At 34.6% G+C, this 15000-nt stretch overlaps 1 protein-coding gene across 1 annotated transcript in view; it reads left to right on the top strand.

The window, feature by feature from the left end:
- LOC122350657 (phosphatidylinositol 4-kinase alpha-like) overlaps positions 1–15000 on the top strand; it is a 45064-nt gene that overhangs the window by 4862 nt on the left and 25202 nt on the right. The window contains 28 exon segments of the mRNA XM_043247339.1: positions 719–800; positions 882–965; positions 1044–1104; positions 1107–1132; positions 2308–2427; positions 3781–3795; positions 3970–4062; positions 4717–4873; positions 4951–5081; positions 5148–5273; positions 5276–5311; positions 5885–6036; positions 6616–6723; positions 6825–6952; positions 7882–8040; positions 8969–9048; positions 9123–9322; positions 9914–10004; positions 10493–10660; positions 10745–10798; positions 10978–11098; positions 11889–12018; positions 12124–12194; positions 12280–12352; positions 12434–12504; positions 13156–13262; positions 13433–13537; positions 13814–13939. Coding sequence (XP_043103274.1) covers positions 719–800; positions 882–965; positions 1044–1104; positions 1107–1132; positions 2308–2427; positions 3781–3795; positions 3970–4062; positions 4717–4873; positions 4951–5081; positions 5148–5273; positions 5276–5311; positions 5885–6036; positions 6616–6723; positions 6825–6952; positions 7882–8040; positions 8969–9048; positions 9123–9322; positions 9914–10004; positions 10493–10660; positions 10745–10798; positions 10978–11098; positions 11889–12018; positions 12124–12194; positions 12280–12352; positions 12434–12504; positions 13156–13262; positions 13433–13537; positions 13814–13939 — 2875 coding nt within the window.

The following is a 15000-nucleotide window of genomic DNA, read 5'->3' as shown; positions in this document are numbered from 1 at the left end:
ACTACCAATAATATAATTTTAATCTATCATTTGTAGTATTATTACAGTAACACTATTGCTATAGTGAAGTATTTCTTTATAGGTTTTTTTGGTAATTTAATGATGCAATGATGATGATTTTTTTTTAATTAAATTCTATAAAACTTCTATAACATATTTTTTGTAATCCACTTTTATTATTATTATTATTATTATTATTATTATTATTATTATTGCTATCATTGTACACACATTTTATTTAGTAGTACTGTTATCTTTATATTAATATCAGTTAGTTATTGTAGCTGCTGTTGTTATAACTGATAATAATAATAATAATAATAATTATTATTATTATTATACATTGTATTATTAGCATTTATTATTATTATTATTATTATTAATAATAATAATAATACATGTATTATTAGTATATAATAGTACTACTATATTATTATTATTATTATTATTATTATTATTATTATTATTATTATTATTATTAGGCAATGTAAATGAATTATATAGCACATTATATGCATCGGTAATTCAAATTGCTTTATATAAAAGGAATTAAAATGGCTATAAAATAATCACAATAAATGTTTAATTAAAATTAAAATGACAGTTAAGAATAAAAATGTATATACAATGCAATATTATTAAATGTTGTTGTTGTTGTATAGTCACTTACGGTGTGTTATATGCATACTAAAAGCTGAAATCTCTGTTTGTCCTCGAGGTTTCCTCATCTTCTGTGGAGTGGAAGGGTTTTGAAGACTATGTTGGACATCCTGCAGACTCTGTCTCTGTCCCTGAGCGCTGTCCGTACATCATCATCATCATCATCATGATCAATATTACTGGTGTTTACACTCTCACTCATCAGTCTCCGTTATTCACAGGACATCCACAAAGACCAGCCCGTACTCGACATTCCCGACACTCCGTACAGAATCACGGTCCCGGACACGCATGAGGCGAGGGAGGTGAGACGGACGGCGCGTCTGAGCCCGGGATGCGTGCTCCAGGCCAGGGATTAGAAATGATTTGTGTTTGTTGTCCAGAGCATCGTGAAGGACTTTGCCGCCCGCTGTGGAGAGATCTTGAAGGAGGCCATGAAATGGGCGCTTCTGTCACCAAATCTCATCTCCAGGTCGGTGGAAGCCACATTACTATGCACTAAACGTGTGTACTTCGAATCTGAGGTGTGGTTTATATGGTCATATTGTATGAAAGAGCAAAAAGCAAACTATTATGAAAAACGTTAGAATTAATCTAAAAAATGTAGAAACTGGAAAAGCATTTTCAGCCACCTCTTTGTCATGTGTTGTTCGTAAATTAATAAAAATGTTTTTGTGTTTATAAACTGCTATTGCAGCTTCAGCCACACATTTCTAGTTTATTTTTTCATTTTTTTCATTTTACATTTTTTTATTTTATTTTTTATTTTATTTTATTTTATTTTTTGTTTTTATTTTAATTTATTTACTTATTTCATATATTTAATTTAATTTATTTATTTTTTATTTTGTTTATTTTATTTTATTTTTATTTATTTACTTATTTTATATATTTAATTTAATTTATTTATTTTTATTTTTTTATTTTATTTATTTTATTTAAAAAAAACCTCCTGATCTTCTGTAGCAGATGTATTTGTGGATAATATTAGCCTCAAAAATCGAGCACAGATGCTTACTTCCACCAGAAATATTTTGCCATCTGGACTCGTTTGGCAAATGCTTGGATGTGAATCGGATGCAGTGTTAGTTTGAGTTGAAAACCGGTCTGCTGTTGTAGTACTACAGTGTACTCTAATTTATGAACGATTAAAATGTATGAGTGAGTAACATATATTCAGAAGTTAGGGTCTGTAAGATTTTGTAATGTTTTTAAAAAGACGTCTCTTCTGCTTTAAGGCTGCGTTTATATGCTCAAAAGTACAGTGAAAGTCTAGAAAAATAAAATGTGATCCTGCAGCAAAAGCCAAAAATACATTGCATGGGTTCTTTTATGCTAAAAAGCATTAGTATGTTATGTAAAGATGATTGTGTTCCATTTAAGATATTTTCCTAATGTAAATATATCAAAACTTTATACTTTATCCTTTTTTTTTTTGCATCCTCAGATTCCGGCCAATATTGTCATCATAACAAACCATACGCTAATGGAAAGATTATTTATTCAGATGATATATAAATCTCAATTTCAAAAAAAATTACTCTTACTGGTTTTGTGGTCCTGTGTCACCAACGTTTTTAGTCTCGCTTTTGATCAATTTACTGTGATGCATAACAGTATTTATTTGTGTGTGTGTGTGTGTCTCAGGAGTATCTGAACAAGCATCAGATCTGGCTGTCAGGTTTGTCTCAGCACACGGGTTTGGCGATGGCTACCGAGAGCATTCTCAGCTTCGCGGGATACAACCGTCAAAGCACCACACTGGGGGTGACACACACACACACACACTCAGACACACACTCACACTCAGACACACACACACACACACAAGCTCGCACACACACACACACACACACACACTCACTTCCTGACGCTAACCGGTGCTGTGTCTTACGGTAGATGGTAACTGAGGTTTTGGGCCAGATTAAGGTAAGACGGTTGGCAGTCTTTAGTGAATCAGAATAAAATCATCAGATTTCTTTAGTAAAACTACTGATTTATTCCACAGGCCTAATCAAATCCACTCCATTTAAAACATGTGCATCATGTAAACACACAAGTTATTTATATTAATTTATTTATTTATACATGCTCTTGTTTATGCATTGTGATGTTATTTTGGACAATTAGGTGTGCACAATTATAAATAAATAAAAATATTAAATTGTATTTTATATTATATATTTTTGATATTTTATATTAACATTCTATAATTTATTATATATATATATATATATATATATATATATATATATATATATATATATATATATATATATATATATATATATATATATTTATATATATTATATATATTTATATATTGGTATATTTTAATATACTTTTTGTATATTTATGTATACATTGACATTATTTTTGACAATTAAGCATGCTTACACACATCTCAATGTCAAAACATTTATTATTATTATTATTATTTTACATCCATTTATTTATGCACTGATAAAACTTAAAATAAATATAATAAATTAAGCATACTTTTAAATTCTAAATTGTAAAAAAAGTCTTTTTTTTTTTTTAGAAAGTGTGTGTGTGTGTGTGTATATATATATATTTACATTAAATTGAATAATTATATACAATTATTTCTGCTTGTATGCAATTATTATAATGAACTTTAGAGAAAAATTTTTATTTACGGCACTGCTCTTTAGATCATTAACAGACTGAATTGCTGTGAAGCTGCTTGGAAACAGTGTGTTTTGTGAAGAGCGTTACACAAATGAGGCTTTTCTCAATATACAGCTTAAAACTAACCAGATATTTCAGATGTGATCTCAGCTAACACGCAGCTGTGTGCTATTAGATGTGCTTTATGAATATTTCTTAGCACTGCTGTGCTCATTTGAATTTAGCTCTGTCTTTGTTTTTTGGGGCCTTTTAAAAAATGTGTATTTTTTGCATGCATTGCGCTATTTTGCATATGTCATGTGTAGAGTACATGTTTGTCTGCATTATTTTATCGCTCACTTTATTTGTTCCATCACACCATTGCGTCTCTGCTAACCGCTGGCTGCTAACTCATCTGTGTGTGCGCTGTGATTGGCTGGCGGCGGATTGGTGGGTGTGGCCTGTCGTGTGCTCCTCCCCTCGCCCCAGGCAGCTTTTCCTCAGGTTGGTTCTGTTACTGTCGTCCTCGCTTCTTTCACCGGCTTCGTCTGTCACTCATTTGTCACTTCTAAGCCTCTATATGCTGTTATCATGGCAGTGAAGCGGTTAGCTCCTGCTGCTGCTCATAAGAGTTTGTCAGAAATATCATTTATTAATGTTTTAACTGGTCATTTCCAGGTTACCCAGCTCACGGAGCGGCCCACCTGCGTGAAGAAGGACTACTCCAACTTCATGGCATCCCTTAACCTGCGTAACCGCTACACTGGAGAGGTGAACGCTTGAGACAGAAGTCTTTGTAATTTTGCATAAAGTCTGATAAAGATTAACTATTAATATTATTATGCATTTTTTTTTGTGCACTTATGCACCATTGAACTAATGCATTTATTTATTAATTATGCAGTTTGTGCATTTGTGGGATTTATCCATATATTTGTTACGCATTTATTAATGCATTTTGCGTTTTTTTTTTTTTGGGTTGGGTTGGGGGTTGTTTATGGATTTTTTTATGCATATATACATTATGCATTTTTCATGCTTTTGTTATGCATGCAGGTTTTCATTTTAACAGTTATTTATGCATTCATTCATAAACGGGACAATTTTATGACAGCCCTACTTTACATTTTTTTATTACTTTAATGCAATGTAAAGGTTTTCATTATACTCAGTAATTGAAATAATTTTTTTTAAATGATTGATATGATATATTATTAATTTCTCATTTGCATCTAGTGGTTTGTATAATATAGTAGCATTATTTGTGCTGCTTAGTAACGAATGTTAAATATTCGACCATTTAAAGGTATTAAAAACTAATTTTTCTTGTTTTTTTTGGGTTAAATGATATGCCATTTTTGTGAGTTTTCTGTTTGCATCTGTACTGTAAGAGAGCTGTGTGTGTGTGTGTGTGTGTGTATAAAGGTCGCTGGGATGCTGCAGTTTGCTGAAGTGACACACAGCGAGTCGAACCTCAGCAAACTGATGGTTTCTCAAATGAGTGACGCTCTGGACGCCAAAGACTCGGACGCATTCACACAGAACATGTTCAAGATGACGGCTCTGCTCATTAGCACTAAAGGTAGCGCCCAGGTAGTGATCATACGGCCGATTCGACCGCAGATGATGTTTAGTGACCCACAGGCGTCTCTGTCTCAGACTGGGACCTTCAGCTGCTGCATCACCTCTGCTGGTCTCCTCTGAAGATGTTCACGGAGCAGGGCATGGAGACGGCCATCGCCTGCTGGGAGTGGCTGCTCGCGCGCGCGCGTAATGGAGCCGAAGTCCAGGTAAGGCTCTGAATGCCGGCTTATAACTGCTGTGAGGTCATAAGCGCTTATTGTGCGTGTGTGCAGTTCATGCGTGAGATGGCGGGCGCCTGGCAGATGACCGTCGAGCTGAAGATGGGCTTGTTCTCGGAGACCGAGTCAGAAGCCGACCCTTTAGCTGCTTCTGAAGAGAGTCAGCCGCTGCCTCGCGTCCACCCAACGTCACGCCGCACTCGCTCTGGATCGAGTGTGTGTCACACGGCAGCACGGTTTAGCGTTCTGTCAGTGAATGGGTGCCGTCAGAGAGAGTCCGAACAGCTGATATAAACATCACAGTAATCCTCACCACTCCAGTCCATCAGCTAATGTCTTGTGATGCCAAAACCTGCATCAATCCATCAATGAGACTCTCTTAACTTTTATTTTCCAGCTAAAATAATCCATAATACTGCTCCTTCCAGTGGAAAACCCCATCTTTCATAGTCTCTCACATCAAATTCCAACCGCAGATTTAGTTTTGGACTATTTTGGCTTGTAAATGATGCTTGATCTGTGCAGATTTCTCTCTTGATTCAGACAAACTCGTGTATATCTTGAGTTGTTTCTTTAAGAGATGGTGGTGTAAACTTTATCTATGCTTTTTTTTGTCCTGCAAGTATCTTTTTGTATATATATTTTCTATTACGTGGGAAAGTAATATTGGGAAGAGTGGAAAAGAGCAATTTACCACTGTCGTCCTGTTCAAAAGTATTCACCCCCTTGTTCATAATGCACTATGTTTTTTTTTTTGTTGTTTTTTTTTTTTGGGGGGGGTCTGTGTTTAGTTTCTAGTGCAGAGATTCGAAATTGCAAAATACTGCAGTGCGGATCAGGTGGAGATCTTCACCGGTGTCCTGCAGAGGGCGCTGTCTCTCAGCGTCGGTGGACCCAAGAGCTGCCTGAACCGCCACGTAGCTGCCATAGGACCCCGATTCAGGTGACGCTTCGAACTAAAATATCATTGAAACCCATTATAACTGCGATATTTAATCCACTGCGGCAATGTCACAACGATATCATGCATTTTATGATAATGGGCTTTCATTCTAAATTAATGAAACCTAATAATAAATGAATATTTTTTTGGACATGGACATTTTGTAATCTAAGGGTCTCTGTATAACTTTTAGGAATTGACACACGTGGGAATAAAATGCTTTTGTTTTTTTATTTTCCTTTTTATGCATTCCAAATCGAGACTTAACATCGGTTTTCTTAGCATGAGAAACATAACAAACAGAAAGGTGTGTTACTGGTTAATGCCGCTTCAGCAGATATAATTTAATAGCACTTCTCGTTCATTTTCGAAAGTGCTTTTTTTACACCTGTGATGTAGTGAGATAAGAATGATAGCTTTCAATACACACGTTGTTTATTACTACAAAAATGAGTGTTTAATAATTACATTTTCATGCTTGACACATTTCAGAATTATAATAATAGCAATCAATGTTTAGTATTTGGTGGCGTATATAATGTGTGTGTGTGTGTGTGTGTGTGTGTGTGTGTGTTTCAGGCTGCTGACTCTCGGTCTCACTCTTCTTCATGCCGATGTAGTCACTAACGCCACAATCCGTAACGTCCTGAGAGAGAAGATCTACTCTACTGCCTTTGATTACTTCAGGTGTGAACCTCAGCACAAAACAGGAGGCGTGTTGAGTTTGTCACGCAGCTGTCTGACTGCATCGTGTGTGTGTGTGTGCGTGTGTGTGTGTGTGTGTTCAGCGTTGCTCCACGGTTCCCCACGCAGCCGGAGAAACGCCTGCGTGAAGACATCAGCATCATGATCAAGTTCTACGCGTGTCTGCTGTCGGATAAGAAATATCTCACAGCTACTCAGCTCGTCCCTCCAGGTGAACACACTTCAGCTCAAATACTCTTTATATATGTGTACTAATGAGTTTAGTTTGTGGTATGAAGCAGCTCCAGCCGTGTCCTCACTAATCCTTACACTGTTTAGTTTAATTCTGGCTCGAGCATCAAGGGCTGCAGTGGAAATGTTTTTAACTTATCTTTGGTGTATGATTCATTTAGTATTTCACTTCTGTCAAATCAAGATCAAATGAATTGATAAGCTATTATTATATTTATTTATTTATTTTTTTACGCGCTTGTCACATGACCAGACCATTTCAAATTAAGCAATTAAATTTCTGATGAAGACGCAAATTACAGATTCTTTTATGCATTCGCATGGTTTTTAATTTTTAAAATATTGTCGTGGAAAAATTGGGATAATCAGCATTTTATTTGTTCACTGCCAATAATGAACACTTTTTTTATTTTATTTTATTTTTTAAGTAATTATGATACTTTTTATTGATGTTTTGAACGCGAGTTAGTATATTAATGTTACTACTAAAATAAATTAATATTTATTTTAATCAGCTTAAATGGTAACATGAATAAATTATCAAATTATTTACTTGTTTTAAACGAATCGAGATGCATTTTTAATATATATATCGTACTTATATAATACAATAACTATGTAAATACGTGTAATAAAACAAAAATGACTGGATTACATTTTGCAAGGAAATATTATACTGTTATTTATCTCATCTCATTCACTCTTATTATGATGCTGTCGAGAGCTTTGATGACCCTCATGCTAAACTACCAAGTTTTGTATAAATGAAATAAATGGTTAAAAAGGCATGTTTGATACAATGTGTTTTTGAAATTGCCACCAAAGTTCACAAGCAGCAAGTAACATTTCTGCCTGCTGCATGAGCAGCGCTTGATCTCCCGGTTCTTGTTGTGTGTATTGTGGGGTCAGATCCTCAGGACGTGTCGGTGAACAGTCTGTCTGTGATGGCGGTGGCGGACTCCCGGAGCAGTCTGGACGCGGCGGTGGGCTCCAGACAGCAGGCCACACAGGGCTGGATCAACACATACCCTCTGTCCAGCGGAGTCTCCACGCTCTCCAAGAAATCAGGTCCCGTTTCTCTTTTATCATGTCATGCATGTCATGCAAGTGCAAAGAGAAAAGGAGGATCTTTAACACTCTTTGTCTTTGTACTAAAATGCACAGTAAATATATCAAAACTAAATTTTTGGGTAGTAATATGCATTGCTAAGGACTTAATTTGGACAGCAGTATTTTATTTGTTTATTTATTCCAGATTTTTAAATATTGTCCTACCCTAATACACCAGACATCAATGGAAAAATGATTTAATCAGACGATGAACACCTCGTGACGGGCTTTGTGCTCCAGGGTTATATTTCAGGAGTATACCAGACACATCTGCATGTTCTTTCATGCGAGTTAAAGGTCACTCGTGACATACAAGTCAACAGTGATAGTGAAACTTCTGATACTGTTTATTTTGACATTGTCAGAACGTTTTAGTTGTGATGGTGGGATTGGTGACTATTTAAAGAATTGAAGCCTCTAGATCAGTGCTTCACAATCTCTTTGACTTGACATGAAAATATACAACGGGGTTCTTCAAGATATTTATTTGTGTTTGTATTATTTTGTATTAGAATTATTTGTAGGAAAAATGTATATATTTGAAAAATAACCCAGTTTAATTCCAAAGTGTAAAGTGATTCCAGTGTATTTTCGTGTTTTTATTTACTTAATAAAAAAAAAAAAAAAAAAAAATATAATATATATATATATATATATATATATATATATATATATATATATATATTTTATTTAAATAATATGTGTATAAATAATGTATGTGTAAATGTGTGTAAATAAAAAAATAAAAAAATATATAAATAAAATATTAATATTGAAATATTTATATTTGAAATTAACCCATTTTAATTGTGATTCCAGTGTATTTTCAGGTTTTTATTTACTTAAAAATTTTTTAAAAAATTAAGTTTTTCTTCATCACTTTCAGGTTTGTCAAAGAAGACGAACAGAGGAACTCAGCTGCACAAATACTTCATGAAGCGCAGGACGCTGCTGCTGGCCCTGCTGGTGAGATTACAGTAAGCTCTGTTCAGATGAATGAAGTGTTTTACCGAGCTGAATTCGTGGCTGTGTGTTGTTAGGCGAGCGAGGTGGAGCGTCTGACCACGTGGTACAATCCTCTGGGCAGCCAGGAGCTGCAGATCTCCGCCGAGCAGTCTGTGGAGACCAGCATCACTAACTGGAGGTCCAAGTACATCAGCCTGACCGAGAAGCAGTGGAAGGACAACGTCAATCTAGCGTGGAGCATCTCTCCGTACCTCGCCCTACAGCTGCCGGCCAGGTGAGGCCCTGCACTTTTGTGTTGCGTTCAGGGTGCGCTATTGTTTTGAAAGGAACGAATACTTATGTAATAAGTGTCACAAAAGATATGCATCTCAAATAAGTTTTTTTTTTACTTGCTATTTAACAGAGAATCCTGATAATTAAAATGCATACAAATATTCAGCAGCACATCAGTTTTCAACAAAACTAATAATCAGAAATGTTTCTTGAGCAGTGACTCAGAATGATCTCTGACGGATCTTGTGACTCAAAATGGATCTATCACAGAAATAAATTATATTTTAACAGATGTTGACATAAACCATATTACTGTATGTTTGATATTTATAAATGCAGCCTTGGTGAGTAGAAGAGACTTAATACCTAATAACACTTGTATGAAACCTATTTTTATATATATATATATATATATATATATATATATATATAATATATATATATATATATATATATATATATATATATATATATATATATATATATATACTATATATATGATGTTTTAACGTTTGACATTAGTATTATGTGTTAAACCTCTCTCAACCTGATGAGTTTGCAAACAATGCATGAAATACACACCATGTCACAGGTTCAAGAACACAGAGGCCATTTTCTCAGAAGTGACCCGGCTGGTTCGTCTGGACCCCGGGGCCGTCAGTGACGTTCCTGAGGCTGTGAAGGTGAGCGGCCAGAACCCAACACCACCAAGCGGTCAAATCAGAAACTTTCTTCTCAAAAATCTTTATAAACATCATCTAAGATAAAATTTGGAAAATATTTTGTTCCTATTTTTTTTTTTTTTCTGCTCACTTTAGTAATATACTGTTGGATTTATTTAATTTTATTTTTTTTTGACTTATTTAAACAAATTAACCATTTAAAAAAAAAATTTAAGGAATTGCTTAAAATAATTCAATAAATTGTACATTTATAATGCAATTAAATAAATAGTAATTGACCATAACTAAATAATGCAATAAATAATAAAAATATATTTTATTTATATTAATCAGAATTAATCAATTTCGTTTTTTTTTTCAGTTTAATTATTCATATAAAAATATAATAATTGCATACATTAAAAAACAACCAAAAACTAATGTAATGTTCTAATGTCATGCATACATTAAGAAAGCCTTCCTGACTGTAAATGTGTTTTCTGCTGTAGTTTCTGGTGACGTGGCACACGATCGACGCTGATTCTCCGGAGCTGAGTCATATCTTGTGCTGGGCTCCGGCTGATCCTCCCACAGGACTCTCGTACTTCTCCAGCATGTATCCTCCGCATCCGCTGACCGCTCAGTACGCCGTCAAAGTCCTGCGCTCCTTCCCTCCCGTACGCATTACGCTCCTGTTATCATACCTGGGAGCAGTTTGAGCGCTTTTGTTCATGCATATGTCTCTCTCGTACTTTCCACAGGATGCTATTCTGTTTTACATTCCACAAATTGTTCAGGCCCTCCGTTATGATAAGGTATAGTGTGTGTGTGTGTGTGTGAAGTTTTAAGTAATAGTCATATAATGGCAAAATGATCAGATTTAGGGTTAAAAAGGTCAAGTTGCATGCATGGTTTGAATGTTTTTAGCTAGTATTATTTTTCTCGGCTCTGTCAGGTGGGTGCACTAATGCTGCTGTTGTGTAATGTTGTGTAGATGGGGTACGTGAGAGAGTACATCCTCTGGGCAGCACAGAAATCTCAGCTTCTGGCACATCAGTTCATCTGGAACATGAAGACCAACATCTACACAGATGAGGAGGGACACCAGAAAGACCGTAAATACAGCTTCTCTTCACCATCACCAGCTTTAAAGCCCGTTTGCACCAAGAAGCTTCCTCACAAAGCGAATAATAACGTTCTGAGTATTCTGCATTTAGTTTTTGCATTTGTCCGCCACTTTAAATGTTTGGGTTCTTCAGAGTTGGCAGGAAATGGAAACTCACGTATGCATTTTAAATGCGTGTCTTACTGTGAACCGTTCATCCATTCATTTGTAAAATTGTCATAACCAGGTCTTTCATTTGAAAATGCCCACCTAGGAATATTTTGATATTAGATATTTTAATATTCTATTGATTTAATAATGTGAAAGAGTTGTTGTAATATTTACATTTTTGATTTTTATTTTCATTTTAATTGTAGCGTTCATTTTAATACTAATTGTGTAAATTTAAAAGTAATTTTGTTTGTAATTTTTTTGTTTTATGCCTAATGTTTTTATTCATTTTTATTTTATTTTTAGGACATTTTAGCACATTAAAAATGTTGCTTTGGCAACTAACTGAAATAAAATGTTACTTTATTATTATTATTATTATTATTATTATTATTATTATTATTATTATTTACACTTTTCAATAATTACAAATGGATATGCATCCCAATATTTCCATTTTTAAATGTATTCTGTCAGTGTTTTCATTGTTCATAAGCTGGAAGAAATGAATTCAGAAAAGTATTCCAGTTCCATTGTTGTTTTTGTATTAGTTGTGGAGTCTGCTGTTATTAAAGTTAGTTTTATTGTTAAAAGTCGTCCATGTTTGGTGTGTATTGTGTGTTTCGCAGCTGATATCGGGGATCTTCTGGAGCAGCTGGTTGAGGAGATCATCGGTTCTCTCTCAGGTCCAGCTAAAGACTTCTACCAGCGCGAGTTTGACTTCTTCAACAAGATCACCAACGTCTCAGCCATTATAAAGTACTGGGAACGTCTCACCTCCTGCACTTCCTGTTTCCGTCTCGAGATGATTCACCACCACGTTTTACGTTTGAAGCTGAGATCTGTGTGTTTCTCGTGTTTCAGGCCGATTCCTAAAGGAGACGAGCGGAAGAGAGCGTGTCTGAGAGCTCTGTCTGATATCAAAGTCCAGCCAGGTCTGAAGATCTCTTCACAATGGGATCGGTGACTGATACTGCAGCTTCGTTTAATGATTTGAGTTGCATTTGTTGTGTTTCTCAGGCTGTTATCTGCCCAGTAACCCTGAAGCTATAGTGCTGGACATCGATTATAAATCAGGAACACCAATGCAGAGGTTGGATCAGCTCTCTTACAGCATCATGTGTGTGTTTGATGCACAATAAAAACACTCATCTGTGTGTGTTTTCCCTCTCAGCGCTGCCAAAGCACCGTATCTGGCCAAATTCAAGGTGAAACGCTGTGGAGTGAGTGAACTGGAGAAAGAGGGTATGTGAAATAACTTTGACATATTCTGTAAAAAAAAAATAAAATATATATATATATATATATATATATATATATATATATATATATATATATATATTTTATATTTTTATATAATCTTGGAATTATTTTTTATTTTTAGGTAATCTTGGAAGATAGTCTTGCAAATAAATTCTTGCAATGTTTTGTTACCAGTGTGAAATTAAACGAATACAAAAAAAGATAATAGCAACTTTTTATCTACTTTCTCGCAATTCAGGCTTCTACACAGGTTTATGCATTTCTGAAATGAAAGAATTAGTAAAAAAAAAAAAAAAAAAAAATTAAAACAACCCATACAAAACAGATAAATAAATGAAAGAACAAAATGGAATAAACGTGTTTTAATATGCAAATTAATCATAGAACGAAAACGCCATGCATTAATAAAATTGCATTAATCTCATGGAATCTTTTTGTAGTGAACGTTGTGTGCTTTTAAAATGTGCAATATTTGTACTTGCATGCTGCTGCTTAATAAGTGCAATATTTTTTTTAGATGCTGCTAAATGATGTGCATTGTTGCATGTTTAGTTGGTGCAGGATTTATGAGCATTCATATGTACTTAGAGTTGAATGATTCAAACTGAAGGTGTGTGTGTTGTGTGTTTGTAGGCTTGCTGTGTCGCTCGGACTCGCTGGATGAGGCTCAGAGCGGAGAAGAAGCACAGAAGATCTGCTGGCAGGCGGCCATCTTTAAAGTCGGAGACGACTGCAGACAGGTATCAGATGCACGTCTTCGCATTAGTGTTTTTTTTTCTGGCCTCTTTCACCTCTATGTTCAAAAACGGGGGATATAATTGAACTGAAAAAGTGTACTACTTTGGGGAAAAAAAATCTCCTCTCTTTAAAAATCTTTGCTGTTTCGTTTTATTCTGATTCTCTTTTCAAGGATATGTTGGCGTTGCAGATCATCGGTCTGTTTAAGAATATTTTTCAGCTGGTGGGACTCGACCTGTTTGTTTTTCCATATAGAGTAGTAGCTACGGCACCAGGGGTGAGCTATTTTATTAACTATTATGTTTTTTTAACTCAACAATTTATTTATTATTTAGGATGGATTTGGTCGATCATGGTTGTCCTGATTTAGTCCAAACCTATCCCTCTTCAGACTACAGTGACTGAACTTACATGACTAATAAAAAAGACTTCAGAACCGCCAATGTTTACTGATTGTAAATCTCAACGAAGCAGCACATGATTCATCCATGATTCACCTTGGTGTGCCGCTCCTGATCTGTTGTGTAATAAAGGGACGTTGTTTTCCTCTCAGTGTGGCGTCATCGAGTGCATCCCAGACTGTAAGTCCAGAGATCAGCTCGGACGACAGACAGACTTCGGGATGTACGATTATTTCCGGAACCAGTACGGAGACGAATCTACTCTGGCCTTCCAGAAGGTGAGAAGAGCCATCGGTTCTAAACCAGTGCATTTGGGGGAAATCGTTAATTAAAATGGTTTATAATCATCACACACTATCCCCCGGTTGTACAGACAAGGCTTAAACCTATTTCTAGACTAAAGGTTGTTTTTAGTAGTTGAGGAGATCCCCCCCATAATTTTAAAGCGTTGGCTGATCTAGAAAAGCGATATATAAATGTAAGGAATTATTTTTTATTATTTTATTTTAATTAATTTTATTTTATTTTTTATATTTTATTATTTTATTTTTTATATTTTATTATTTTATTTTTTTATATTTTATTATTTTATTTAATTTTTTATTATTTTTTATTTTATTTTATTATTAAAATGCAACTTGCACTGTCTGATCTTAAAAGATATCAGTGCTTTTGTTCTGTCTTCAGATGGAGAGCAGTAATGCTTCTCTCTAAGGCACGTTTATAAAAACTACTTAAATGTCTTAATGAAACTCCTGGCTTAGTCTAAGCTCTGTCTATGAAACCGGGCCAGTCTGAAATTATAAGTCTTTGTATTTCCTATTTACATTTTTGTCAGTTTAGCATTTCTTATTTTAATTAATCTATTCATTCAGAAGATCCAAACATTTTAATTGTGTGTGTTTTAGAACTGGAAAAGTCATGTAAATTAAAAATAGTTATGCTAGTAGGCTGTCCACTAAATGGTGGTGACTTAAAGTGATTACAAACCATACAAATACAAACATTAAAACATTTTGTTTAACAATTAATTTATTACTCATTTTTAAACCAAAAAAAAAAAAAAATGTAATCAGAAAGAAATTGAGTCACCAAAAGATGTTGTGATCTTTTTTTTATTTTATTATTATTATTTTTTTAGCAAAACTAGAGGTAGGGGCATTTAAATATGGGATGTTTTGTACCACATGTTAATTTAAATGTCTGCATTCATGTAAATTTATTGTACAATGCATATATTTTTACCTAAAGTGAAAGAGGGTGTGAAGAATGAAGACCTAGAGAGAGAGACATGTTTTTGGATGTTTTGCTCAGTGTGTCTCTCGTGTGTGTGTGTCTC

The sequence above is a fragment of the Puntigrus tetrazona genome, chromosome 8 (assembly GCF_018831695.1).
Source record: "Puntigrus tetrazona isolate hp1 chromosome 8, ASM1883169v1, whole genome shotgun sequence".
Classification (NCBI taxonomy): domain Eukaryota; kingdom Metazoa; phylum Chordata; class Actinopteri; order Cypriniformes; family Cyprinidae; genus Puntigrus; species Puntigrus tetrazona.
Note: the sequence above shows the minus strand (reverse complement) of the source record. Positions and strands in the feature narration are given on the sequence as shown.